General features: G+C 41.6%; 1 protein-coding gene across 10 annotated transcripts in view; it reads right to left on the minus strand.

The window, feature by feature from the left end:
• LOC126383453 (sodium bicarbonate cotransporter 3-like) overlaps positions 1-26,854 on the minus strand; it is a 62,498-nt gene that overhangs the window by 14,246 nt on the left and 21,398 nt on the right. For 3 of the 10 annotated variants that reach the window (XM_050033946.1, XM_050033942.1, XM_050033947.1), the window contains exons 2-15: positions 25,147-25,228; positions 22,207-22,356; positions 19,687-19,825; positions 19,060-19,220; positions 18,694-18,882; positions 17,271-17,654; positions 9,478-9,593; positions 8,618-8,775; positions 8,008-8,095; positions 7,727-7,873; positions 6,658-6,764; positions 3,770-3,944; positions 482-615; positions 82-327 (exon numbers count right to left, since the gene is read on the minus strand). In XM_050033946.1, the coding sequence (XP_049889903.1) occupies positions 82-327; positions 482-615; positions 3,770-3,944; positions 6,658-6,764; positions 7,727-7,873; positions 8,008-8,095; positions 8,618-8,775; positions 9,478-9,593; positions 17,271-17,654; positions 18,694-18,882; positions 19,060-19,220; positions 19,687-19,825; positions 22,207-22,356; positions 25,147-25,228 (2,276 nt within the window). The remainder of the gene's footprint in view (positions 1-81; positions 328-481; positions 616-3,769; positions 3,945-6,657; positions 6,765-7,726; positions 7,874-8,007; positions 8,096-8,617; positions 8,776-9,477; positions 9,594-17,270; positions 17,655-18,693; positions 18,883-19,059; positions 19,221-19,686; positions 19,826-22,206; positions 22,357-25,146; positions 25,229-26,854) is intronic. The other 7 variants (XM_050033943.1, XM_050033951.1, XM_050033944.1 and 4 more) reach the window with 6 other exon arrangements.

A 26,854-nucleotide genomic window follows, 5' to 3' on the forward strand; every position in this document is an offset into this window, starting at 1 on the left:
CGTTCTTCACAACAAGAGCTCCCACAAACTTTAAGTACAAAGCTTATTAAATTTGAAATTAGCTGAAATCTTAGTACTCACGAATACAGGGTAAGGTCATCCAAGTCATTGTGCATGTTGACAGGGTAGTGTTCTCCCAAGTGAAAGAGCTTCTCTAGAGCCTCGTAGATGAAGATGATGCAGATGAGTGCGGCAAAAGCCTCCTCTGTGAATCGGGTGATGTAGCAGACCAGGGAGCTAGCATCCGTGGCCACCAGAACCAGACACAGGAAGGCCGTCCACAAACCAATGGTGGTCCGCAGTGACAGGTAGGACAGGCCGTAGTCACTGGGAAGGACAGACGACAGGTCACATGGAGAACAGATACAGTACAGGTATAATCATGCACATTAGGCCCAACTCAATTATTGGAATCCGTACGAAAATAATGTAACCAGCTGTATACTGTTCAGACTTTTTAGTCAATACTTTGAATACTCACTTGCAGAACTTGAAGAGGATCTTCTCAAACACTAGAACAGGGCCTGTGCTGCCAAGAATAGTTAGTGGCTGGCCTGCGAAGAGGGAGTATGCCACTCCTGTCAGCGATGCCCCAAACAGAGACTCAATGGCACTCTGTAGACACACAGGAGAGGGAGGGAGTGAGGGAGTGAGAAAGGGAGCATGTGGGAGGTGAAACCATCCAAAGGAGGACAGAGAGGGAGAGACTGAAGGAGAAAAGAGAGAGGCGAAGAAGAGATCCCAACCAGAACAGAGAGAGTTTTGATTAAACAGACATTTTGGGCTGCGTCCGAGATATTCACTAGATAAACTGTCTGAATGTTTCCACCCTGCTGACTGGTCTGAAGTCATATCTGTGTGTAGCCCTCGCCTGCTGAGTTTACTCAGACGCATCACACACACCAACACACAGACAGTGCCTATGCCAACAGTCCCTTTTCTAGTAAGGACATCTGAGTAGAAAGGAGAGAGGGGCAGACAGAGAGAGACAGGGAGTGATAAGAAGGGAGACACTATGTAGCTACCAGTGTGATAACAGATTAGCACTCGGGAGGCTGAGTAATCATCATATCCCACTTTAGACAGTGAATAAAGACCTCACGGTGAAAGACATCCACCTAGATGAGCATGTAATAGCACGGTGAAGTGGTTTGAAGGATGATGGTGCCTTCTCTTGACACACTAAATGACCTGCTTTAAATACAGATAAACAGGGTAGTCAGAAGATGTATTTCATGGAGAAGTAGTAAATATGGTTATGATTGGGATGGACTGTATGCAGATCATCACATCTGCATTTAACCACCACATTATAGACTGTATGTATGTACATAAACATGAGTTTTACAATGCTAAATATCCTGGTTACATCACATAACTTCTTTGCTTTAACTCGAGGATTCTGGGGAACTCAGGGCTTCACTGTTGTTCAGTCAGAATACCATCACAACATCCATTTTAAGTGCCAGTACAAGACTCACTACATTCAATTATAGACTCATATATGACAGCCAAATTAGCTCTTCCTAAGTCCCACCCCTTTTGGCTCTGTGCTGTACTAACAGCTGAGCAAGCTTGGAACCCAGCAGAACCTCTGTCAACTTTCCCCTTTCCAGTGATACTTAGATATGTGCTGAGCTTGTCTGTGTCGAAACGAAGAACAAATTTTAAGATGGTTAAAAGGTGTCACTGGGGGACTGTCACAGTCTTCAAGGACACACAACACTGTATATAGTCACGTCTTAAAGTGTTTGCAAAACACTAGTTAACTAATTAATTAGTGTACGGCTAAGCTAAATCACGAGGAGAATGCCTAATATCAGATCAACAACGTCAGCCAGGTTTGCTTCCTCTTTATTTCTGTGGTAATGTTAAACAGATCTGGTTGGTTGCTGACACATTTTTAAGATGACCTGAACTGTTGTTAGCCAAACATCCTTTGATTATATAGTCTCTGTAAGACAGTGGTGCCCCAAAGTAACTAATGTAACTTTCTACAGTAAAAGAGACTAATGTAAGGTCAATAATCCTCAGAAGGGGAAAAGGGGACATAAACTTGGCAGTGCAGTAGCAATGTTGACTCTTAGGCCCTGTTTAGACGACAACGGTTTCTCTAAAAATGGAAAAGTCTGTCCTTTGAGTTTTAAAAAATGTATGCGTTTAGATGATAACGTTATTGAAACGATCCCCATTCACACAGAGCCGCAAAATCTAATGGAAACGCTGTAGTATGCACGCCAGGCCAATGGGTGGCAGTGTAAATTTGCAAAGCAACACCACGCCATGCACCTGCGCTGAAGTGCCTTCCTCTACAACGCAGTGATTACAAACCAAAACAAAGAAGACACAATGGCGAAAGCATGCACAGATAACTTTGTCTGGATGGATGACGAGGTGGAGTTGCTACACTAACAAATCTACACTTCACTTCAAATCAACAGGGTGAGCAGCACCAACAGAGCTCGGCATTGTTGTTGTGACAGTCGACTTTTTTTTTTTGGAAACGGCAGCGTCTCCAAATGCGCATTACAGTTCCAGTCACTAGGCATGCGCGAGAAAGTCAACCGTCACAACAACAATGCCGAGCTCTGTTGGTGCTGCTCACCCTGTTGATTTGAAGTGAAGTGTAGATCTGTTACTGTAGCAACTCCACCTTGTCGTCCATCCAGACAAAGTTATCTGTGCATGCTTTCGCCATTGTGTCTTCTTTGTTTTGGTTTGTAATCACCACGTTGTAGAGGAAGGCACTTCAGCGCAGGCACATGCCGTGGTGTTGCTTTGCAAATTTACACTGCCACCCATTGGCCTGGCGTGCATACTACAGCATTTCCAGTAGATTTTGCGGCTCCGTGTGAACGGGGATCGTTTCAATAACGTCGTCATATAAACGCATACGTTTTTTAAAATGCAAAGGACAGACTTTTCTGTTTTTAGAGAAACCGTTGTCGTCTAAACAGGGCCTTAGGGCGCATTCACACCAGGATAGTTCGGGGGACTCGGTTTGGTTGGGCGGGGAATACCGAAAAGTTTTACACCTTTGTTTGGTTTGGTTCACTTTCACACTGCACTTTTTAAAGCGGACCAAACTGCCTGGACAATGTCACGCAGTTACAACAGCTGCTCATTTGGAGGCGATATTGCCCGAAACGACCACTGACCAGGAAGAAAAAAAGAAGAAAACCCGGCTCATCAATCGACGAGGATTGAAAACGGAAATCCATCCCCTTCAGCCAGCAGCCAGCAACTGCGATATATAAGCGCCTGCTCTTCCTCACTACTCCAGTTCAAATGAGCATTCACACCACTCCAAACGAACCAAACTATCAGTGGAAGCGGACCAGGGTTCATTTAAAGCGGACCAAATAGCGCCAGTGTGAATGCATCCATAGTGTTGTCATCCTTGGCCCCTTCTTCTCCATTGTCGTTGATACCAAAATGGCTTCATTTGCATTGTTTTGCCTTGTTCAGTTTAGTTAACATCACATACTTTAGTCGTTCCTGTCGGCTTCTTAAAGCTATCTTGCCTGACACTCCCAGAAACTGTGGCACCCAGCTAAGCAGAACCAGCACTGTCATGTTTCCTTTTATCAAGCTTGTCTGACCTAGCAACAGTAACTAAGGGGTAGCGGGACATACGATCAGTGTCGTACAAGGTCCTGTATATCTCATTTGATACAATATGGTCCATAGACAACCAGGGGTTAGATGCTAAATTCTCGCTGTGTTCATGAAAAGCAGTGAGTTTTAAGGGCCAAGCTTTCAGACTTACTATGTTGCCTTTAGTTGCCTCCCCAAGCAGACCTCCAAATGTGATGACAGGGGACATGCAGGCGCAGTAGAGGAACAGGATGGAGGCTAGACACTGCAGACTGAAGGAGTCTCTGATGTCGCTCCAGTAGAAAGGTAACTTCCGCTTGAGGTCCAGGATCAGACCTCCGAATATCCTGGAAGAGGGGAAAGGTAGTTTTTAATACTTGAATTTTCACAGAAACCTAATATGAAGCAGTTTTCCATCAATTACACTGAGATTTCAGAAATCCCCCTTCAGAAGTATTCTTTTTTATAATATTTGACCCCAAAACCTAGATGGCACTGTGATCTTACTGCCTTCATCTTTCCACTTCTGCCTCTCTTTTCTTTGAGGGATTCAATCTGTCACCTTGTATATCTTCCTGTCTTCCCTCTGACACCTTTTCAATTGCTCTGCTGTGAGGTCTTCTTTCATTTTCTTTTCCCCCACACCTCTTGAATAACCTCTATTGCCTGCCTCCACAAGCCCTGCTGTCTCTTCTATACAGCCCATTTCTGATAGCTTTCTTTACACCAGCTTCTTACACTTCCTTACACGCCTTTGTCCTCCAGTAGCTCCCGCGTAGCATGAGCCTTTTATAGTAGCGGTGAAAAGCAAGTGAGTGAATCTGTAAATAATACAGTGCCTCACAACTGATGTGTATGTGTGCAGAGTGTGAGTGTGTGTGTGTGTGTGTGTGTGTGTGTCTGTCTGTCTGGGGTTTCAAATAAACACAACTTGTCCTTGCTGTGTGGCCTGAGCTCCAGAGAGCCAGCATGGGTTCTCCATAAATGTCAGCATCTGAATTCACAGAGTACAGTAGGCATGTACCTGCTAATACAGTCAGTGGTGTTGGGTTTGAACCATTTTACATTTCCAGGGTTTCTCTTGGCTCAAAATGAGGTGGAGGTGGTTCAATCCTGATCATGTGCACACAAGTTCATGTGTATCTTGGTTCAACTGGCTTTCACTAGCTCAAGTGAACACGTTCTTACAAGCAATGTGTTTAAGAAGTAGGTGTGTAAATCACAAGTTTCATCACAATACAACATTATATTGACTCTTTGGACAACGATATGATATTTGCTGATATCACTAAATCTGCCACGATACAATTTCAATCTGATTCAATTCAGGTGCCTGTGATCCAGATGAAACGATATCAGTAAATATCCCCACTGTCTTTTCTTGGCTGCTTACCATTATCTGCCTGGTGCTTGGCCGCTAGCACTGTTTGAATGCTTAGGAAGAAAGTGACACAGACGTGCCATGGGAATTTCAAAATCAAGGTACACCTTGATTTTGAAATTCCCATTGGAAAAATGTGGAATTTTTATTGATATATATCAATAAAAATTCCCCAAAGCACATTTTTCCAATCTAAATCTAGTACAACCAAAAGAAGACCATTGAAGTGTGAGGTCATTTTGGAGACATTGTACTGTGTAAGAATGCAGTTATTAAATATTTTTGTGGTAGGTTATCCCTTCTCTGTGTTGCACTCTGTAGACAGTCCCTGTGCATTTATCTCACAGCTGCCTGCACACAAAGATCAACGTTATCTGTCCAGCTCAGAGGAGGGCTCCTTGAAAAATTAGGTTGAGGTTTGTTGTCACCTTACTACAGTTAGAAAGGGATGTTGTTTGTGTTTTAACAGTGTTTTGCTTATGAGTATTGATCCAGGAAGTTGGAATCTGTGAATATCTTTCCAACTTTACTGAACTGCATAGAGCTGTGCAGTTGTGGAAAGATGTCTTCCATTAAGACACTTGTCAGTTTTGTTGAGAGCTGGAGGCGGGACAGAATTTGAGGGAGGTGGCTGTTTCACAATTCTCTATGTAGGAAGAAGCCTTTCATTTATTATTAAATTCTATGCTGTGTCTCAAATCGCGTACTTCTGTACTTAGACTTACTATTTTGAGTGCATAAGTGCGTTCACACTGAGAAGTATGGGAAAATGCAGTGCACGGTGAGGACACGGATGGTACACTCAAAACGGTCAAGAAGTTGAGTGTGAAACTATGGACACTTCTCGCCCTTAATGGTCGCCATCTTGGCTACGTAGCGGAAGGGGAGGGACCACTTTTCAAACTGGAAATGGCGGCCAAGGACTGTGCGACTGTGAACGTCGCTGCATTGTATAAATACATGTGTTTTTTACACTAAGCACCACTATACTGTTGTTGGGTATAAGCCAGCAGTATGTTTATTGGGTTAATTTAGCAGTCTGTAATGACTTGGTACTGCGAACGATAACGCGGACGCTAATGCTAGTTTGCTAACTAGCTCATTTGCGGTCGTCATTCCCAGTGACTACACAACGGCCGTGTTTGGTTTGAGACAACAATACCCTGTCGAAATTCGCGCAATACGCCAATGAGTACATAGTGCACATAGTATACTACATAGAAGTATACTAACTATGTATGTGATTTGAGACACACCACTAGTCTTTCTCAATGATATGTGAAGAACCTATAGAAACAATTACCAAAGTTTTTACTAAACACCTGCCAACAGATCAAGCAAATTTGCTGCCTGCTGTTTAAAGAAAACCTTTTGATAATGTCTTGTCTCTCATCTTAATTTTGGAATGTTTGTAAAAAAAAAATTAGGTCTTTCTTCCACGAGATTTCTCCAGCGGTGCTTGTTAACAAGAAGCATTTGTCTCAACATAATCAACATAACATATTAAACATGACTACTTGTGCTAATGAAGTTGTGAATTCAACTAGGACACAGTTAAACTATTAAATATTCCTCAATATCAACCAACTGGCTAACACAAGTTATACTGATAAAAGTTACTGGAGTGAGTAAGTCCCATTTAAACTCAACAGTGTGACAAGGAAAGGTGTTGAACTCACCTCCCAGTCCTCTGCAGCTCAGGCCCTGCATGATGGTCCTCATCGTTTTCCAGCTCTCCAGCTGGAGATGCAGTGCCATTGGGTTGGGTCGGTCTCTTCCTTTTCATCTGTAGGTCAAAGGACATTTGAATATGGTACAAGCTGCATTTTGAAAAGCATTCTTTTTCTTTTTAGTAGGTACTGCAGCTGCAGCTGTACTGATGCATGTAGTAGAGGGAGCTTTGCTGTAGCTGCTTTGCAATGTATGTAGTTTTTACTATAAGTTACAAGTGAATACATGTTAAATTCTAACACATTATATTCACGACATTAAAATTACATATGCGTCTCTCTGTCATTGTTATTTTATAATTATGTCCTTTTGTTGTTGGCAATCTTTATGATAATTCTTTTCACTTCAAGAATTAATATTCTTATTGTAACTATTCATCCGGTCAGCGGTCACTTGAATGCAGTTTTATCTGCTGTTGAGGCCTCTGCCAGCTGTCAGTGAGCTGTCAAGCTGCCATCTGTTTGCAGCTCAGTTGACGTGATGCATCTTCTGCTGTGCAGAGGACTGTGGGCCAGAATAGCTAGTAGAACATTGTGGTATTTTTGGCATACTGCATTTAACATACTATGTATTGGGACATACAAAATGTTCTTGTGGCATACTAAATAGTATGATAGTGTGGGTATTGGACCGCACAGATTGTTGCATGCATTTAAATTCCATTGCTGTCATGATGCTTTAAATCCATAAGGGGGCACTCTCAGTGTGACTATAGTGGTAGGAAGTGAAGTGTGACACAGAAATACACAAACAGAGAAATCAATAAAAACTTCTAGGTTACAGTTTGTGAGACCAGACCTAAAAACTGTATTTTAGGTCTAGTGAGTGCAGTGTCAGTGTGCTGCAGGCTGATTAGCATGTAGCTGGTTAACGTTCACTGCACCAGTACCTCCCAGGTTCATCTCTGTATGTTTGTTTTACATGACACTAGATTTTCATGTCTGTAAAACACATATCTTTGCAGGCAGTAATCACCAAGTACATGTTAAATAATCACTGGCAGAGACAATCACTAACCTGAGATGGAACATTCTTGGGGGGCTCAATCCGGATCGTGGGGTCCCATTCTCCAGGAGGCAGGACAGTCACTTGATCGAGGAACTCATCTATCCCCGAGAGGAGATCTGTCCGGTCTTTGGCTTTGTACGCCACATCATGGAAAATCTACATAATGATGATTAAAGATATAGTTATTAAATGTCACTGCAAAAAAGAAAAATCCAGACTGAACCATATATTTTTTTTGTTTTAGGACATAAACTGAAATAACAAAACAGATCTATCTTTCTTTCTTTCACCTCATCTGTCATTAGGGTGGCCATGGATCTGCCAATCTCATGGTACTGGGGTCCTTTGCCATGAGGACCCAGAAGCAGGAAAAGAAACCTTTGAATAAGAGAAATAATCATGAAATGCACAATCAATAACACGAACCTCAACACTCATCACAACAGTTTATACTATCTTCACTCAAACACACCTGAGGGGTTTTCTTGTAAACAGCTAAATTAACATTCATATCTCTCTAAAATGCACAGTGGGTATCCTTGGGAATATTAAACATGTTGAATGCATTTGATAAGAGGACTTGAGTGAAAACCGTTTGCAGTAAGGTGTATGGGGTCACCCACATGCTCATGGTCTGCTGAGTAATGAGCATCAGAGCTCCACAGAGGTAATTGCATGGCTACACACTCTTAGTCTTATTACTGTAGAGATTACAGACATGGCGAACAGTGTTGTGGACACAAATTTACTGTGGTCAGAGCAACTGTAAATCCCCTAGTTATATTAGTCCCATGTGAATAGGGCTTTTAGAAATTACTTAGTTTGCTGTAAGTTGCTGCTGTTAATAAAGTCGTAATAAAAGTCGTTATCATGATGTCACTGAATTCCAAATGATTGTACCTCGTGGGCACAGGCACCTCTGTGAGGCCTGTGATAAGGACCGCAGGGGACAGCCGTACAAAGGCTATTATGGGCTTCTCCAGGAAGTCCACTTCTCCCACCAATACATTGGAAGCTTCAGCACCCGGAGGAATCTTTTTCATGAAATTCATGTCGACCTGAAAACAATGCAGCAAATGGAAATAAAGAATCAGATAAACAGATAAATGCTAACAATAAACAGAAAGAAAAAATGAGGGACACACATGCAAACAGAGATGTAGGAATGTAAGGGATGTCAGCAGGTCGTTTGAATACTATGATAACAATGACAGATAAGGCAAGTTAGTAGCTACATAAACAACTACAAAGTACTGAGCAAAGATTTTCTGTTGTTGTCTTACAGATCTGAGCATGGCAACAATTTCTTTATCCTTGTGTAGAAAAGACTTTGTGTTCATCCCTCTTTTGTATCTTGTGACTCATCCAAACACTGCACCTTATTTTTTGGCAGTCATAATGGATGGTTTTATAATGGTAACTACTTATGGCAGCCTGCCATTTTATCTAATGGATGATGCACAAAATGTCAGGATGAATGGAGGCCAAAGCGAGGGAGGAATTTTCAAAACCAAACACAGTTACATAACTGTACAAGACTCTTACTTTGTTGATCAATTCGTACTCCATTACAGGTAAAGCAATGACTGGAGATGCCTTTTACTGACCCCAGTAAAAAGGGCTGATGGGAATGTGATGGCCGCTCTCATACAGGGAATTTTCAACACAGACCATTGAAATGTCTGTGGAAGTCCAGAGAGTGAAGGAGGACATGATGAACTCACGGACCCTTTCTCTGCTCAGTACTATGGTTAGGTTACCTTGCTGAAGTCGACACTGCTGCTTTCTCTACTGACCCCTACTTTGGATGGTCTTCTCTCCGCTGCCTTGTTGCCATCCAGGTTGTTTGGGAGAGAGTGCGGAGACACCAGTGGTCCTGGGAGGGACAGGGGGAGAGGAAGGGCAGGAGAGACAAAGTGGTGATGGACACTGTGTGTAAGTACTTGGAAAGCAAAGACTGGTCGAGGACAGCAGTGTGGCTCACCATGAAATGCCATTTGGGATTTAATAATTAAATGAAAGTTATTAAATACCATTTGATCTTTCATTTTTTCTCTCTACTCAGATTTTAGTTTGAAGAACTGGAAAAAAAGGTCAAAATATTTTCATCTATGATAAACCACTACTTTATGGCATGGGCTTATCAAACAAGAGGCATTTTTTTCCATAAAAGGTGATTTCTTGGCAAATACAAAATACTGAACTCACACAGCTGCCCACACAGGTTTGTGATGCTATGCTGGTTTATTCCTGTTACACAGCAACATTTTTGTTTTTTAATAATGCTAACCCTTTTATGTCATATGTGATTGATGTCACCAAGTCCCCACTGCAACTTCTACAAGAACTGTGAGCTATAAAATGATAAAATACTGAAAATATTTTTGTTTTATAGGTCATGTTAAACTTTTCATAATTTTCAGGATGTAGGATTGTTTTATTTTTCTTTTTTTTTATATATAAGCAAAGCAGGGTTAGGAGTTAGGGTTAAATGTTGTAATCTGTCACACTCTTAAGGCCCTTCCACTGCACAAAAAACCCACTAACATTCAAATAGTGAAACAAGTTATTTTGCCGGGGTTGTGACCCTCAAAAAAATGTATTCCCTGAATTTCAGACGTCTCTTTTGTCATGTAAGTCTGTGTGAAAAAGGCTTTTTAGGCCAAAGGGCATCACGTGACGGTGTAATGACACTGTTTGGCCACTATGAAAATTGGCTTAAAGCCAGGTGCACATCCTAGGAGCCTGGGGTGGAGGTACTAATTTTAATCCCCTTTTGTGGTGCGATGCAATTATGTGCCGCCACAGAATAGTCAGTCTCCATCCAAGCAGTGCTTAAACATTGATCAAAATTAGTCAGATCCAAGTTTGAAAGAGAGACTAAATAAGTAACAGATATAAAAACAGGTAACCACTGTAACATTTTCACTGGCCTACCTGCTGCTTTCTACTGTTTACTAACCTGTTTTACAATGGGTCCATGACGTCAAATGTGACCCACCAGAAAAAACAAAGCAAAACAGAAAGGTCTGCTCATGTATTGCATGGCTCTGGTGTACTGGCAATGGGAAAGAAGCCTATTGCCTATTGTTAGCAAGATTCCAACATTTAAAAATCTGTTTATAGGGGCTACTTTTGAAGAAAGTTGGTCTGATTAAAATAAATAAATAAAATAATTAAAGCATATTTGATATTAAAGCTCTGTTTATGTGGAGAAGGTTGGCTAGCTAAATCTGGATCACTGACAGAGCTAAGGCTAACTTAGCTCAGAATTTTCCACCATTCAATCTGTAAACCCTTGAAAACCCGACAACCCATAAAAATTATTATTTGAATGCCTGAGATTGGCCAAAGTATTTTTCTGACAGTTATACAGGTTACTTTTTCCCCAAAATTTTGTTGAAGTAGTCAACAGAAAAGTCCCACAAGTTAAATCAAACAGTGCTGTTTTGGTGTGATATTTACATTCTGTTTGGTACCATTTGGTTTGGTTTAACAGGAAAAATTAACCACTGCATCGATGATACGCAGTCACTGACTCTAATTAGTGAAGTGGCCTGTCTTATTAGTGAGGGAAAGCATTAGTGCCAGAATGTCACCAGCTCATTTCTCCGCTTCTTATGTCTGTGTATCAGCTCTGAGATATTCCATTAAATGGTACTCTTTATCTTGCGCATTTAAATGGGATAAAAAAGAATTATGGTACCAGGTAGTAAATTAAATTCCTGTTCAACCCCAGGTTGAGATTGTCACCTATTTAAGTGGCTAATATTAAACCCACAGAACTTGCATGGGGATCTGGTGACTACGTATAATGATCCACAGTTAACTGAGATACAACAGACAGGCGATCAAGCCTGGAGCTACACAACAAATGAAAACAGCAGTGGTTTGCTGCAAGTGAAATCTCTCTCTAGAACCATTACTAGATGCGATGACTTCCTACAGAGCTCTAACACTGTGGTGTCTCTCCACAGGGAAGAAGATTTATTTCACAAAGTACTATTCCTATTTGCTCCTTGTCTGTTGAGCTCATTACTGCAGTGCTTAAGTCAGTCCTGCTTAGCTTAAATTCATGTCAGCTTTAAGCTAAAAATGAGAGGACGTGTTCGATAGGCAAGACAGTTCACCTTCCTCAGACTTCAGCACCTTCAAGTGTCGAAGCTCTAAAAAAGGCACAGAAAGCTGTATGCATAATTGGCTGCACACTTCAACATTGCTTATGTGATTTGAGCCATACTAGATACAGGAAACGCTAGCACTTGAGGTGACATGAGAGTGGGAGATGAAATGAGGGGAGTCATGTATTTGGATCAAAGGATAGCATTTGCATACTATCCTCCGACATTCTGAGGTAACACTTCTTTTACCAGGTTTTCCTTCTTTTCTCATTTCCCACATCAACACATTTATTATTTTGCCATCAGGAAGTAAGCAAACCAACCTCAAAGAAAAAACATTTAGAAAGGCTTTAGCAATATGCAACATCCCCATCTACAATAATCCCAAATCAAAATTAACATGAGCCATTTCTACCAGCATGTGGCTTGACCAATGATCCATACCCTTGAACTGTACCCTGTAGTAACCCCAGTGGAAGCTGGGTAGCTGTGACTGCTGAACAGGAGCATGACTGCTCACATACCCAACAAAGCCTCTTGGAATAAGGGAGGGATTAGCTTAGGTTGCATTCGCCAACGCACTTCATTCAGGAAGGCTAAGCCCTGGAATGCTCCCCCATACTAGCCTTTTAAACAGTAGCGTCATAGCGCTACCTTATTCATATGCAAAAACAGTAACATAAATAACTGAAATTATACAGATTGTTTTATTCTTGTGTGGGGCGGGGAGCACCGGGACTTTTCTGATAAAAGGTGAAAAGATGTTAATATCTATTAATATTCTCTTTAGAGTAAATACACAGATTTACAGTACGCATGTATTGGGCTTGGTCTAAGTGCTGGTAATCTACATTCATTTCCACAATTTATATTATACGGCACAAAGACTCAGAGGGTCTAGATGCTGTCATGTTTCCATGTTAAAATGGCGTCTGTTCCTTAAAACTGACAAAGACTGATGCTTAAAGGAATTCCAATAAGTTACTTCCACGGCTTAAGAAAGTTCAATCAATATTCTTGAACATGAGCTTCTCTCTCTCAAAGCCAGAAACCAGAGAGGTAAGTCTCCAACTTGTGATGTCAACAAATATTGTGTCTGGAGCTGCTCCACAGAAAATTAATGGAAACCTGATTTTGTGGACCCACAGAATGTTCTTTTTTTTTTACCCAAATGAGCTTTATTTTATTGTTGTGTTCTCAGTTCTGAAACAGAAAATGTACCCATGTATTCAGAACATTCCTCTGGGTGCTCTCAGGCCCTGTTTACACCTGGTATTAACATGTGTCTTGAGTAATCCGATCACAAGTGAACAGTGCTAGATACCATTCCTTTCAGGATATTGCATGCTGATTTTGGGATTGTTGCAGCCTGAAATACCTAATTTCACTGATTACCACCTATCAGCTGTTATTGACACAGTGCTCGCAGTTCAGTCTCCTCCTGCTCTCTCTGCCTGGTTAACACGAACTACCGCAGCACAACGTGATCTCATCCCTACTCGCCATATTTTGCCGTTTGGGCAGAAGCCCCGCAGCAGCAGTTGACACTGACTCTGAGCCGTTAATGTCACAACTGGCTTGAGTCTGTTGTTACACCTGTTAATAATCATTGAGTAATGTTAGCTTTGAGATGCCAACAGTTAGCTCTGTCACTGTGTGTTCGAGTCTGTCCCAGGCACAGAGCTCTGGTCTCGCAGCAGCAGTCTCATGAGAAACACAGAGAGAGAGAGAGGGGCTGAGAGAATCAATATGCTACGCACAGCTCTACAATTAAATTAGATTTTACCCCTTGTAAATTGCAGTGATTTGACAAAATTGCAAGGTCATGCAGAACTCACAAGGATTGGCTGAATTTGCATTAACTCTTGCGATCGCAAGTGTACAAGTGTAAATGACCACTGAAATGCACTGGGATCTGATCACTCAAACCACTTGCCAGTGTCATGTGGGATGCATTTTACCACTTATCTTTTGGAGTACAAATGCTAATGTATCTTGATGTGTCCCCAACAAGGAGTATGTCATCAATACAGGACACAGCGATTGTTTTGGTGACACTTTAACCCATTCTGTGACGAGTTGGACAAAATGTTGAGTGACCGTTCCTCCTTTTGCCCCGTGGAAGACGTGTTAAATTCTGCTGACAGCTATATCTCCAACTGTGCCAACACAACTGCTAACATGACTAGCGAGCAGCTAGGGAGACTGTGGACATAATAATTGTGCGCAGGCCAGGGTCCTTTGACCTTCAAGCCAAAGTGGCGTAGGCAGTAACGAAATCTAAACACAAGACTTCCAGACTTTGATGACATCACACATTTGAGTTTTAGCACTCTAGTTTTTGGATGTGGGAGAAAGTTGCTCATGTTTACTAATGTTTTTGGACTGTTTTAGAGCATAGGAATTACATACATGAATTTTGAGAATGGATGTAGCTCCCCTTTAAGATTTAAAAAGCCCTCAAGTAGGGTCTAGAATAACACGAAGCGTGTGTACTGGTGATTCTCTGCATGCCCTTTGAACAGGACCCATGACTTCATACTCGATGGGTCCATGGCATGTATATGTATAAATAGCTGACAGTTAACAAAATGCCATTACAGTCCATGTATAAAAAACTGTAAGAACATCTATATTACTGCATCTTTAACTAGAATTATTTCATTATTCGTTATTAACTTGTGAGTCCGGCTATTACTCATCCAGACAAATTACTCTAAATGACACATTAAAGGGATAGTTCAGACCTTTTGAAGTGGGGTCATATGAGGTACTGAACCATGGTCAGTGCATTCCGTACAGTAAATGTCAGTCAGCATGCCTCAGTTTGGAGAAGCAGACTGGAGTCCAAGATGGAAGCTAAGCCAATTTTAGCCACCTTGAAAATCAATATCAGTCCACTGAGAAAAACATGGATTTAACATCGCTCCACACAGAAGCTGCTACTGTGCCTAAATCAGTGATCAGTAATTTTGTTTGTGTAATTCTGTGACTTTGGTGTTTTAAAGCGTTAGTTCAAGTCACACAATAACACAAACTAACTAACCAATCAAGGCAGCGGTAGACCAGCAGCTCCAGTGTTCAGCGAGCCAAAATTGCTGTTTTTGTCAATAGAGTCTGGTGGCTTTGAAAAATGGAGAACTGAAGCCCTTAACGATTTCCCCATCAGAACGGGCTGTCTGACGGAAAGGTAAGTGGTGAAAATACTATCAGTATAGCATATACATAAACTGATAAAATGATTTTTTTAGGTGTCTAGAATACATTTTTGCTGCCGCCCCCTCCACAGTACATTGCTGAACTTCCGTGACAGTACTCCTGCCACTTCTTGAAACTGAATGCATGCGGAAAGAACTGTATAGGTACCCCATACAACCCCACTTCATAAATCCCTTTAAGGGCATGTTACTGTCTCAACACTAAATCTCTTTTCAGTACACATAGTTATAGATGGTTAGTTTAGGGTGTAAACTGCTCTGTTGTACAGTGTTGACTTAAAATGGCTACAGTGTTATTAAACCCCCGAATAATAACCCACTCACAGATGTCAAGACGCTTGGAAAGACTGTATATTGTCCTAGAAGGGGGTACAATTACAGAAGCTCTTCAGCTATAATAAGACCGCCCCAACCTTTCAGATTCAGCTCCCACCAAGTGATCGCTGGTTCTAATGACCCATACTTTGAAATGGAGCCATTGCCAGAGGGAGAAAAACACAGACGCACGCACTGAAACGCAAATACAGTCTAATAATAAATGATCCAGGCTTGGTTTGGAAAGGAACAAAAAGTCACTGTCGGTGCCATTATGATAGTACATACAGCACAGATACACCCACCCTGGTCTCAGGCTTATATTTAGCCATGCTGCTGCCACCCCTCACCATTCTTAATCGGGTAAAAGAATGTTTATACTTAGGAATTGATGAGGAGGAAGAGCATGGGTGCCAACAGATGCAATGGGAAAAGCAAAGGTTGCATGACATTTATATCTGTGTGTGCTCAAAATGGGGCAGTCACACGGGGATAAAGTAGGTCAGGTGCTGCATCATAACAATAACATAAAGGCTTAACTGCTAGGGATGTCCCAAGCCCATCTGCAAGATCTGTATCTGAGCCTACGGTGTTGTTGTTTTGTTTTTTTCAAATATGAATCAAGATTCTGTAACTGCATTGCATTTTTCTCAGCCCGAATGTTTTCAGAAACATATTTTAGTGTACTGTTTAGCTGTAAAATGAGAACGCTGGTCCAGCCTGTGGGCCGTGCTTGGTACTTCAGTCGACTGTCTCCAGCATGGCGGCTGGGTCACAAACTTTCTCATTTTACAGCTAAACAGTACACTAAAATATGTGTCTGAAATTATTTGAAAACTGCAGTTCAAAAAGCAGACTCCTCGGGTCTGATTGGTTGTTTTTGGTGTGCTGTGGGAACCTCTAGGAATGCATGTACTTTTTTCATAATATAGTGACAGTTTCAGTAGATGAGACACAAATTTATATTCATAAAAGTTACCAGCTGTAGCTTTAATGATATACCCACTAAGAGAGTGTGTGGAAGTACAGCCAGAGCTGCTTTGGGTTAAAAATAAAAACCAGGTGATGTTTTGCAGGTGCATGATATTGCACCTTGAAGTTCATTTGAATGTTCACATTGTGTTTATATGAGAAAAATAGAGTTGTTCTGCAAATCCTGTATGTAGCTTCTTTTCATTACAGAATGAAACAGAAATGAAACTTTAAATTTTCTTGATGAAGATTTCAAGCCATTAAACCCACCTGGATTGGCTTTTCTGATTTGAATGTAGGCCTCCTTAAGGTTAAGTATGTACTGTAGCTGTCTTATAGTATTAGCAGAGAGACTAAATTACTTTGACTGAGGTAAGTGGCAAAAAGTAAAACTAAACATGAACTGGACATCCCTTCTGTCAGATCTTACATCACACACCTTGACTGATAGGAAAGGGATGGGGGGAGATGGCTAAAAAGTGGCAATAAAACATCACAGCACACGTGATGCAGGATGGGAGAAAGACAGACAGAGAAGGAAGCCATGCAACCACAGTGAAGGAGGTATGAATGGGGACAGGGCCAAGCAAGGCATAGATGCTGAGGAATGTCTTGAAAATGTGAAAGGAGAGGAATAAGAGAGCAGCAAGAACAAGAGATATTAGTTGAATAGGTCAGTGGAATAGATAGAAATAGAGGAGGGAGAATAGCAAGAATCATGAGGCAGCGAAGAGAGTGGTGTCAAAAACTTTGTGGATAAATACAGTAGGAAGAGCGTCCTAGCAAGTGAGCCCTTGCTGTGGGTTACTGATGAGATGGCCGCAGGGTTGGAGGGTTGGAAGTTAACAGGGAGCAGAGCTTTCATGCTAGTGCTAGTGTTCTCTGTTCAAGCCGTGACTCACACTGGCAGGCTACACAGATATTTGCCTTCTAAGGGCAGCAGCTCGAAGCCCTGGGATGCCGAGGATGCTCGCCGGCTGAGCACTGGTGATGCTGCCTCTTCTTCTGCAGAGTGTGGTGGGTCGTCATCCTCAGGAGGCGATACCACTACTTCAGGGATGCCTTGAGGGCCAGGGCCTGCGCCATAGGTGTGTGGCGGGCTTTGGGAGGAGCGCCGGAAGGCAGAGGGGGTATTTTGAGGGGTGGTGAGGAACGGGGTGCCTGGGCCGGGCCCAGTGTTGGAGGAAGAAGAGGGCAGGAGATGGTTGAGCAGAACTGAGACTCTGGACTCTCGTCTCTGGGAGAGGTTGGAGACAGAGGAGGCTGCCCCTGGCTTGTGGAGAGAGAGACGTGAAGAGGACAGGCCCTCTCCTAACAGAGAAGACAATAACAAAAAGGGGAGAAGAGAAGGGAGAGAAAACAGAGGGAAAGGAGAAGGAGGAAAAGGAATAAGGGATGGAGCAGAGAGGAAAAACATATGAAGTAGGAGTACATCACAGAGGTGGTATCTGGAAGAAACACAGCCAGAAGGGGTGGGCAGCAAGAGCGTGGCAGAGGTGTAGTTAGAGAGATTTGTGCTTGCATAAACATGAGCGAAAGCAAAGTTGTGTGCAGGAGACACTAAGAATGATTCAGTGAGGCGTGTAGGAGGGTCTGCAAGGGCCAAACAACTTGTCTCATTCAACTCTGAAACAAACCAGTCACACATCATGACTGAGGTAGGGCAAAACTCTGGAGTTCAGAGAGGCTTGCATGCAGGAGAGGATGAGTTAGCACGATGTCAGTGCACTGTAAGCAAACATGTGCTCTACCACAACAGACCACTCATAAATCCTACACAGTACACAGTACACACTCATTTGGCACGAGACATACATCTTTCACATCAAAAATATTACCATCACCAACCATCAATGTGACATATATAATTCTGACCTTTCACATGTGCGTTTCAGGTTTAATGGTATGGAAATGCAAGCCCAACAAGAACCACAGGCACAGAAGTGGAGAATGTGATATTTCTCTCATTCTTAAAACCTCAGATTTTAAAATGCACACCATACATTAACACCACTGCAGCATGCCTAGTCAAAGAAACACACAATGCTGACTCTGGTTGCAGTTAAAGCAATATTTCCCGAATGTCACCCTATCGAGTGAATACAAGAATTAATTCAAAACCCCAAGCCAGGCCAGCCATACAGGTTAGCATAGTCAGTAGCACCCAGATTTCTCTTTCACTGTTGGGGCCGACTGCTTCAATATAGATCATTCTCTAGATTTTACTCACTTTTACCATCCACTTTCTACGATGGCATTGAGGGATTTGAACAGTGGATTTTTAGAAACAGTTCCCCAGTGGTCGAAAGTATGGAGGAAAAAGAAATGCGAGTGCGTCGCGGGATCTCACCGTTTCTTTCAAGCAAGAGTGGGTCAGAGTGTTTCTTGCCTATGTCAGCAATGGAGCGCACCAAAGGAATGCGATTGCTGAGCTTTCTCTCGTTCTGGTGGTGGTGTTTCTTCAGCATGGCTTCCCGCACCTTGTCGCGCAGATCCTCCTTCAGCTGGCCTGATGCCACCATGCTGTCTATCAGCATGTCTGAGCCGCACAGAGGCAGGGGCGTAAACACACAGTAAGAACACATAAATTATATATGGACCATTGAATACTATACTACTAAAAATCTGCTTTATTTCATCAAACATTTAACCACAATACTACATAAGAAATACAATAAAATGGCATAATTACGTCATGTAGTATTGAAAAATGTACCTGCAATTTCCTCGATACTGTTGGCCCTCATATCCAGCATGACTGTGCCGTTGAGTATGCAGCTACGTAGTTCAAATAAGCTGTGTAGTGACAACGTTGCCACATAGGGCTTACTCCACCTCTCCCCACCGTCTTCAACATCCTCTTCAAACTTCAGCCATCTATCAATACACACCAAGAGCACAAACACACACACAGATCCTACAATTTACTTGAATCCACAAATCATAACTGAATTCTCCCTCCACTCAAAAATGTGCTTTTCTTCCGTTTATGTCCTCTTAAATGTCTGACCTTGACTAAACTAACTAGAACGGTGTTTTCTCATGATGTCTGTGCACTTCCCTAACTGAAGACGACCACAGTGATAGTTTTGGCAATTTGTTCTGCACATGTAATTGTAAATGAAGACATTAAGGCTAACAGTTGTGACTAATAGCCATGATCACAATACCTAATCATGGTTTCCAGTTAACTCCCAATGATGTCATGATGTATGATTATGCTACAAAGCTATCAAACACAAAACACAGATCTGACATTATTCAGCTCTAAAAGCTTTAAAAGCCACTGGCAGTTCTGTATTGCTGTCACTTTATGAGGTTGCCATCATGCTGTTCATCTGACCTGGCAGTCTCCCTCCATTCAGTGGCACTGCCATCTCTGAAGGAGAGCTCGTCCAGCTCCGTGAAGAGGTCATGGGGGACGTGCTCAAGGTCATCGTCCTCTGTACCCAGGATGAACTGGACCCGCTGGGATGGTGTGTCTGTATAAAGAGTGGACAAAGGTTAAAGGTCATACAGAAGAAAAAAATCTCCAGCATTATGTGTTATTAAAGGACCCTGTGGAGTTTTTGATGTCTACGAGCTCAATGGAGCGGGCTTTTCAGTGGGTTCCTGTTTCACTTGTTCGCACATGTACACGGGTGATGGGATTCACAATCCTGCCAAAGCTGTTAAACTTTTCCGCTCATCAACAGGTGGCTGCAATGTGCCAAGAAATGCAGCAATGTGCCAGCAAAGGCAAAGGAGAGGAAGACTGTAAGCTAGAAAACATGCATGTTCCAGAATGTTTAAAAAAAATCTGCTTCGAAAATGTTTTATGGGAAAGGAAATATGTTTTTTAGATGTCAAGGTACCGATACACAGTGGATTTTGGTGAGTAATGCAAACAACTTTTATCCATTTACAAGAAAACTCCACAGGCACTTTTAAGTGGATGTCTTAATCTAAAACACATTTCCTCTCCGAGTACCCCCTGTTGTACCAGACTATTCTGTGAGTTCAGCTATCGAGCATGACGGGGGAAATGTTTCGTAAGGGGCAAAGATTCAGTCTTAGCATCATAAAAGGAGATGGTAGTAGGATGAAACTGAAGTGTTTGAAAGAAAATGTGTGTACAACTGCACTAATGCCTTCTGACGCTGAGGAGAATACTTTTTTGGGTATGGTACAGTCGGACCAGTACATCACTCTAACTCCTTTTCATTATGCTACATAAGAAGGAATCCAGCTGCCGGCTTGATGCTGAGAAACTGCGCAAGAGAGCATAATGAAAACCTGAATGCTTTCCAGCAATTTTCTTTTCATGTCTGATTGAGTTAGAGGGCAGATATCAGGACATCTGGAACTGGAGAGCAAACGGAAATAGATATGGCAGATTACAAGACTAAACGCCACAGGGAGGTGGAAATGGAATGACTGGGAGCGAAAAAGGGAGAGATATTTTCTGTTCACACATGGGTACACTCTGTGGTGGTCTGGTGTGTATTACACACATGGGAGTACACTGAATAGTGATGTTGCTGTTCACCATTATTCCACACCTATACCTGAGCTTTAAGACGATCTACCCATTGATATTTTTTGTTCTAGGTCAATATCTCATGTCACTGACTCTTGTAGACCTTTAAGGATTTTTGCTATCATTTCTGGAGTAGAGAGCAAGTATTATCATGACAGATGGTTCATGTAACTCTGCGCGTGTGTGTGTGTGTGTGTGTGTGTGTGTGTGTGTGTGTGTATGTGTGTGTGTGTGAGAGAGAGAGAGAGATTCTGCACAAGCTGGACATGTGATGAAATTTTTAGGCACCAGCACTAGGCATCAAACTGTGTGGATGAGCAAAGTGCTGATTTAGAATATCCATATTGTGAATTGTGAGTGCAGTCAGTGCTTTACATGATAACAGGACCAACACCGTTCTGATAGTGTTGTTGTCATAAAGGACTGGTTAAACACTTAGCATGTCCACCCGGGTGTCGTATTTCCATCAGTGCTGATCGGGGCTAATCAATATACGTGACTACTGCAGAGCCCTTTGTCCTGGGAACGAATGCTGATTGTAACCTTTCCCATTAAATATAAAAGCCAGATGTTAGCGGGTGTTAGTGGATTTTATGTGCAGTGAAAAAGGGTCTATTGAGTTCAAAGCATTGTTTGGTTGCTTATGAGTCTTGCAGTTGAGGTGATGCAGCAACTTCTCACACAAACACACGCACACATTGCTTAAAATGTCATAGCCTTCAATCAGTGTCAGAGGCTGGTTCCCAGTGGCCTTTAATGCCTTTTAGAGCTGAATGTTTTATTCAGAACCGTTTGAAAGACGGAGAGACACACAGGGCTTAAGCAGAGTGGTGCTATAACCTGGCAATCTGTGCATTGTTAAAGGGGGGTCTGGTGCCAAATCACACCATAATGTTTCCTTCAACTTTCCTGTCACTGCTTTGCCAACCAAGGTGGAGCTTCCTTCAGGTTTTTATGTGTAAAGATGTTTTGTGCCATTCTTAAGGCATTCAAAGTCTATTACCATGGCCATCAGAGAGTGGCAAATCACATAACTATTTGCAAAAAATGTTTGTATCAGTTTATAAAGGCACCAGAAAAATCCCACCAATAAAAAGAAATGGAAAAGGTACACAAAGTCTAAACTAGGTCTTTCCATTGTAGATTGCAAGGGCTTCTGTTTATTGTCTGAGGCGAGTCCTGTGGGTGTGTGAATAAACACAGTTGACGGCTCTAACAGCAGATATTAACTGCAAGTTACTGTGTGATATGAACTTATGGGCAAATAGGGGCTTGGAGAGAGGAAAAAAAAAAAAAAAAAGTGTGAGGTTTGGTATGAAAGGGGGGCATTGAAATGTTTCCAACCATAAGTGGGGGATTCCCTGCCATCGTCCTTCCCCTCCTCAGAGTCTCTCTCTTTCTTCTTTCGGTGGTGTTTGTGTCCTCGGTGGCGATGCCTCCGTTTGCTCTCCCTTCCAAGAGGAACATGGACACCTACGTACACTGCTCTGTGGCCTGGGGAAAAGAAAAGTGCAACACCAATTTCAGACACTTTTTCCTCTACACCCACTTTTACACAAATTGGAAAAGGAAACAGGAGGTTAGTTTGTAAAGACAGCAGGGAAAACAGCATAAAAGACTGAAAACAGTTCAGTTATATCTTCAGTATCATGAAACAAACCGACTCAAAATAACCCTAAATAGGTAATAAAGGAAAATATGTATTCCATGGTATTTGTGGTAGTAATAAATCAGATTATTCCAAGAAAAACAACAATAATATAAATGGAATTCCAAACACAATATATGAAACTGAACTTCAACTTCAAGGCTGCATTGTAAAACAGACTATTTAAGCCTCCAAGAACAGCATCACAGTTACAGTCATTTACAACTGAAGTAAAGACAGACACACCAACATTTGAGACATAATGACAGAGAACTACTTTCCATTTTGTTTGAGTGCTCTAGATGCTCAGTTGAAGGAAGTACAACGTTTAACTTTTTCACCCCTCTGTTTTTTTCCCAATGTTTTATCTACTTCCCCTCATTATTGTTACTGCCACACAGGAACCGTGTTCTGAAACGCAGACGCCCTATTTTCGCCCTACATTCTCTGCCAATACTCATTTTTCACAGATGAGTCATCTCTCTCTGATTTGAGAGAAAACCCAGGAGGAATGAGACCAAGATGCAGCACTCAGAGGAAGGCAGAAGTGACATACACATGAGCTGAACAGATGGAGAGAAACGGAGATGGAGAAAGAGGGGGGAAAGGAAGGGAGAGAAAAGACACAGGAGGTGAAACAGGATGGGGTGAAAAAAAAACAGCTTAGCTGGACAGAAAGCAGAGGGCTCCAGGGTGTCGCAAATGGAAAGAATGGGATTTGAGATATTCAATGGAGGAAAGAGGATATAAAGTGTGGTGGACACACATAAAGAAAGAGCAGTGTGCTGGAGGAGGACAGAGGGGCAAACAGCAAACACCTGAGAGAGATATTTGGGTGGTAATACTGTATGTGGTGCTGCTGCACCTGAGCAGTATTGACACTTCATTGGATTTTACACTCCATCTAGGGATGTTCAAAATCCAATATATACCTGATCCAACCTTTTAGGCAGTATTGGAGGCATTTCCAATACTGGTATTAGAACAATTCTACGTCAATCCGCTATCTGATCTTATCAATTACTTTGTGTTCATAATCTAATCACATCTTCTATCCACCTTATTCCTAGCCTCCATGATACCTTGCGTGAATTATGGGTTCAACTTCCGGCGTTGAACCGAAACCGGCGATCTCTAATGGTTACAGTTTGTTTACAGTACTCTGTTCTTCTTTCCAAGAGCAATTGGGAAATAAAACGTGGAACACACCACCTGTTATAGCTCAAACAGGGTTATGTGATCATACCTCTGCCATCTCTGACAGCCATCTCAAAGCATTTCTCTTTTCCTTTTCAACTGAGCATGCTAGCGATTAGCTCGCCTTGCTCCGTTAAAATATTGTTAACTTTAACATGGCCCAGGCTAGCTTAAGGTAAACATCTGCTCCTTCTCAAGATGATTTCTGATTTGTGATGACTTATTAAGAGATACTAACACATTCGGCAAACATTTAACATTATTCAGTATTAACTGTAGCTCCATGTAAAGTGAATAAATATGATGTTTCCCAGCTATTCCTCCGCTCGTCTGCATTAACGGCGCAGTTTACATGTTTTTTAACTTCTGATTTATTAAAAACTGTTCTGAGCGAAACATGAGGCTGAATTTAGCAGCAGAGTTCAGTAATAGTAATATAAAGAAGTAAAATAAATAACTTTTGGCATTCATTTTGTTATATGATATAAAGGAAGTACGGTAAATCAGTAACACATTCTCAGCCCTAATGACTAAAGACATATTTCAAGGTATGTTGCGGAGTTTATTTTATAACGAGCAATTTTCTAATGTAGGTTGTGAATGAAGTCAGACGAGGAAAGATATCATGTACTGATGCTGAGTGACGGACCTCTCATTCTAGGTGTCATTCTCTCTCACTTTCTCTCTCAAACTCTTGTGGTTTTATTTCTCACATCAGTGGTACCTTTGGCAACAATCCCTTTTTGTTCTGGTTACATGTTCAACACACAGTTTCTGAAGACAAAATTTAGCTTAGACTGGTTGTTAGTCGTTACAGACACGGACAGTGCAACAGGTACCAGAGCTCCGCAAAGACATTTTAGAAAAGGCTAAGTTAACATTAGTTAAGTATTTGTTAAAAATAAATCAGTATTTCCTAAACTGAAGGCAAATTACTTTCAAAAAGAACCGGCATTGGCAGTTAGCCACCAAGAGTAGCCACTGGGACTAACCACAGACAGTCTATGGGACTAAGCTTACTGCTACTTCCGCTATCTCACTGGAAGTTGTGCCCATAATCATTTCTACAGTAGTGCCCTGAGGAATAAGGTGGATAAAGATATTAAAATATTTTCCCAAATTATATATTTATATTAATAATAATAATATTATTCCACAGCCTTACTACAAAATCTCAAAAACAACAAAATTTCAAGAGCCTGGAGTGTCTCAAGTTTACCTAGCCTGGTGCATCACACTTCAAGTGATCAGCAGCTAGTGAGGAATGAATGAAAATAAAATCAAACATTAGTTTAGTAGAGATAGAAAAGGCAACACAATCTTGCTATCCAGCAAGTGTTTCCACTTAACACGTGCTGGCTTAGGAATCTACCCTTTCAATTAAAAAAAAAGACATAGACACAGGAAAAATCTTTCAGTATGGGTGGCTTTAAACTTACTTTCCAAATCTTCCGATTCATAGTTTGTGTGAGTGGTGAAACTGGTCTTCCCATGGTCAACTATTGCCTCCTCATCTAGACCCTGAGAAAGACAGGAGGAAAGAGTTAGCAAAAGAGATACAGACAGAAGAAAGATAAATAGGTACATGACTATCATGTGCAAATTGATTTTTGATTCCAATTTTCACCTCAATAATTTTACTGTTTTTTATGACTTTATATGCAATTTAAAAATGAACTTGGGGCTATTGTAATGAGAAATTAGTACAGTTCACTGGACACTAAAAGCTGCTTCCCCTGAGTGTTGGCCTTGGGGAGATAGAAGTGCACTCATTACTAACATGTGTTACTTGCATTCACTAATAAAACAAAATGGTACACACAGCAGACATTCAATAAGATATCTCATCACTGAAATGGAGCAAAATGTTAAAAGCAATGACAGACTGAAACTAGAAAGTGCACTCAGTGGAGGGCAGATCACCGCCAGGCAGCCACTGGAGCTGACCTCCGCCGCCTTAGACAATGCATGAGGTACAGCTGCACCTTGTGGAATTGTCCCTCCTGGCTCCCTTTCAGTTAAGATGGTGACAAAGATAACAATACTTTTTCCATCTCATATTGTGCCTAATGTTAGTGGATTATTACATATCAGGAACAGAATTAATCCGCAGATGCTCCTCTTCAAAATGAGACCAAAGTCCTCTATGGATGTCAGTTTTTCGTCCACAACAAAGGCCAAAATGTGGCCAGAGACAGACAGTAAAGCTTATTGTTTTTAGCCTAACCAAATGTCAGAAATGCCTTTTGTGTGATGCTTTTGCAGTGTGAATTTGTTGAGGACTTGTGGCCTCGACTGGCTGGCTGCGAGGAGTCAGGAGTCAGCACCCAATGACGATGTGCAACAGTCAATAAAACCAGTTTTTTAACGATTGTCAATCACCATAACCACGAAAGGTCCTTGAGCATACAGTCATAAATGTGAATACAAAATATTAGGGTGATTGGTCCAGTAGTATGCACGATCAGCGGCGGACAGGCAGACACACACTCAAAGTTTGTAAGTTTGTTGTGTGGGTTGATGAACAGTGATGTCAGATAAAGGATCTGTGGTGGCAGTAACATGTGGCAGAAGAATGAGGGAAACTTACAGGGCAGAGAAAAGGACCCTGACTCCGTCGAACTGCAGTTTTTCAAATAGTGTAGGCACTAAGCCGAGTACATTGACAAAGATTGGCTTGACTGTGATAAGACTGGTGGGAAAACAGCGTGGAGATCCTTACATTTTCTCTGACACTCCAAATATATTAATCACTTGTTGTTTACCATACCAAATCACTCCATAGCTCTGAGTTTATGTGTGGGAGTTATGAAAATAAAACACTTTGTTTTCACAGATGGCCAACACTGACAGCCCATTTTCACACAACAATAAAGAGCAACACCTCAGACCATGATCTGGAAGAAGATATTATTAAGTGTACTTAATTATTAGAGTGTGATAATTCATCTCTTGTATTAAATGTAGTCCAGAAAACAATTACATCCTCTGGCAAACAGGTGAGATCTGGGGGATGTGATAACAGCATAGTATACCAAGCACATTAACCTCTGTTGTGTTATTTTAACAACTTGATGTTCTGTTAAAAGCAGCAAGGTATTACTGGAACTTTATGAGGGTTATATATGAGCCATTTTTCATACTAAT

Source organism: Epinephelus moara, chromosome 22, assembly GCF_006386435.1.
Source record: "Epinephelus moara isolate mb chromosome 22, YSFRI_EMoa_1.0, whole genome shotgun sequence".
Taxonomy (NCBI): domain Eukaryota; kingdom Metazoa; phylum Chordata; class Actinopteri; order Perciformes; family Serranidae; genus Epinephelus; species Epinephelus moara.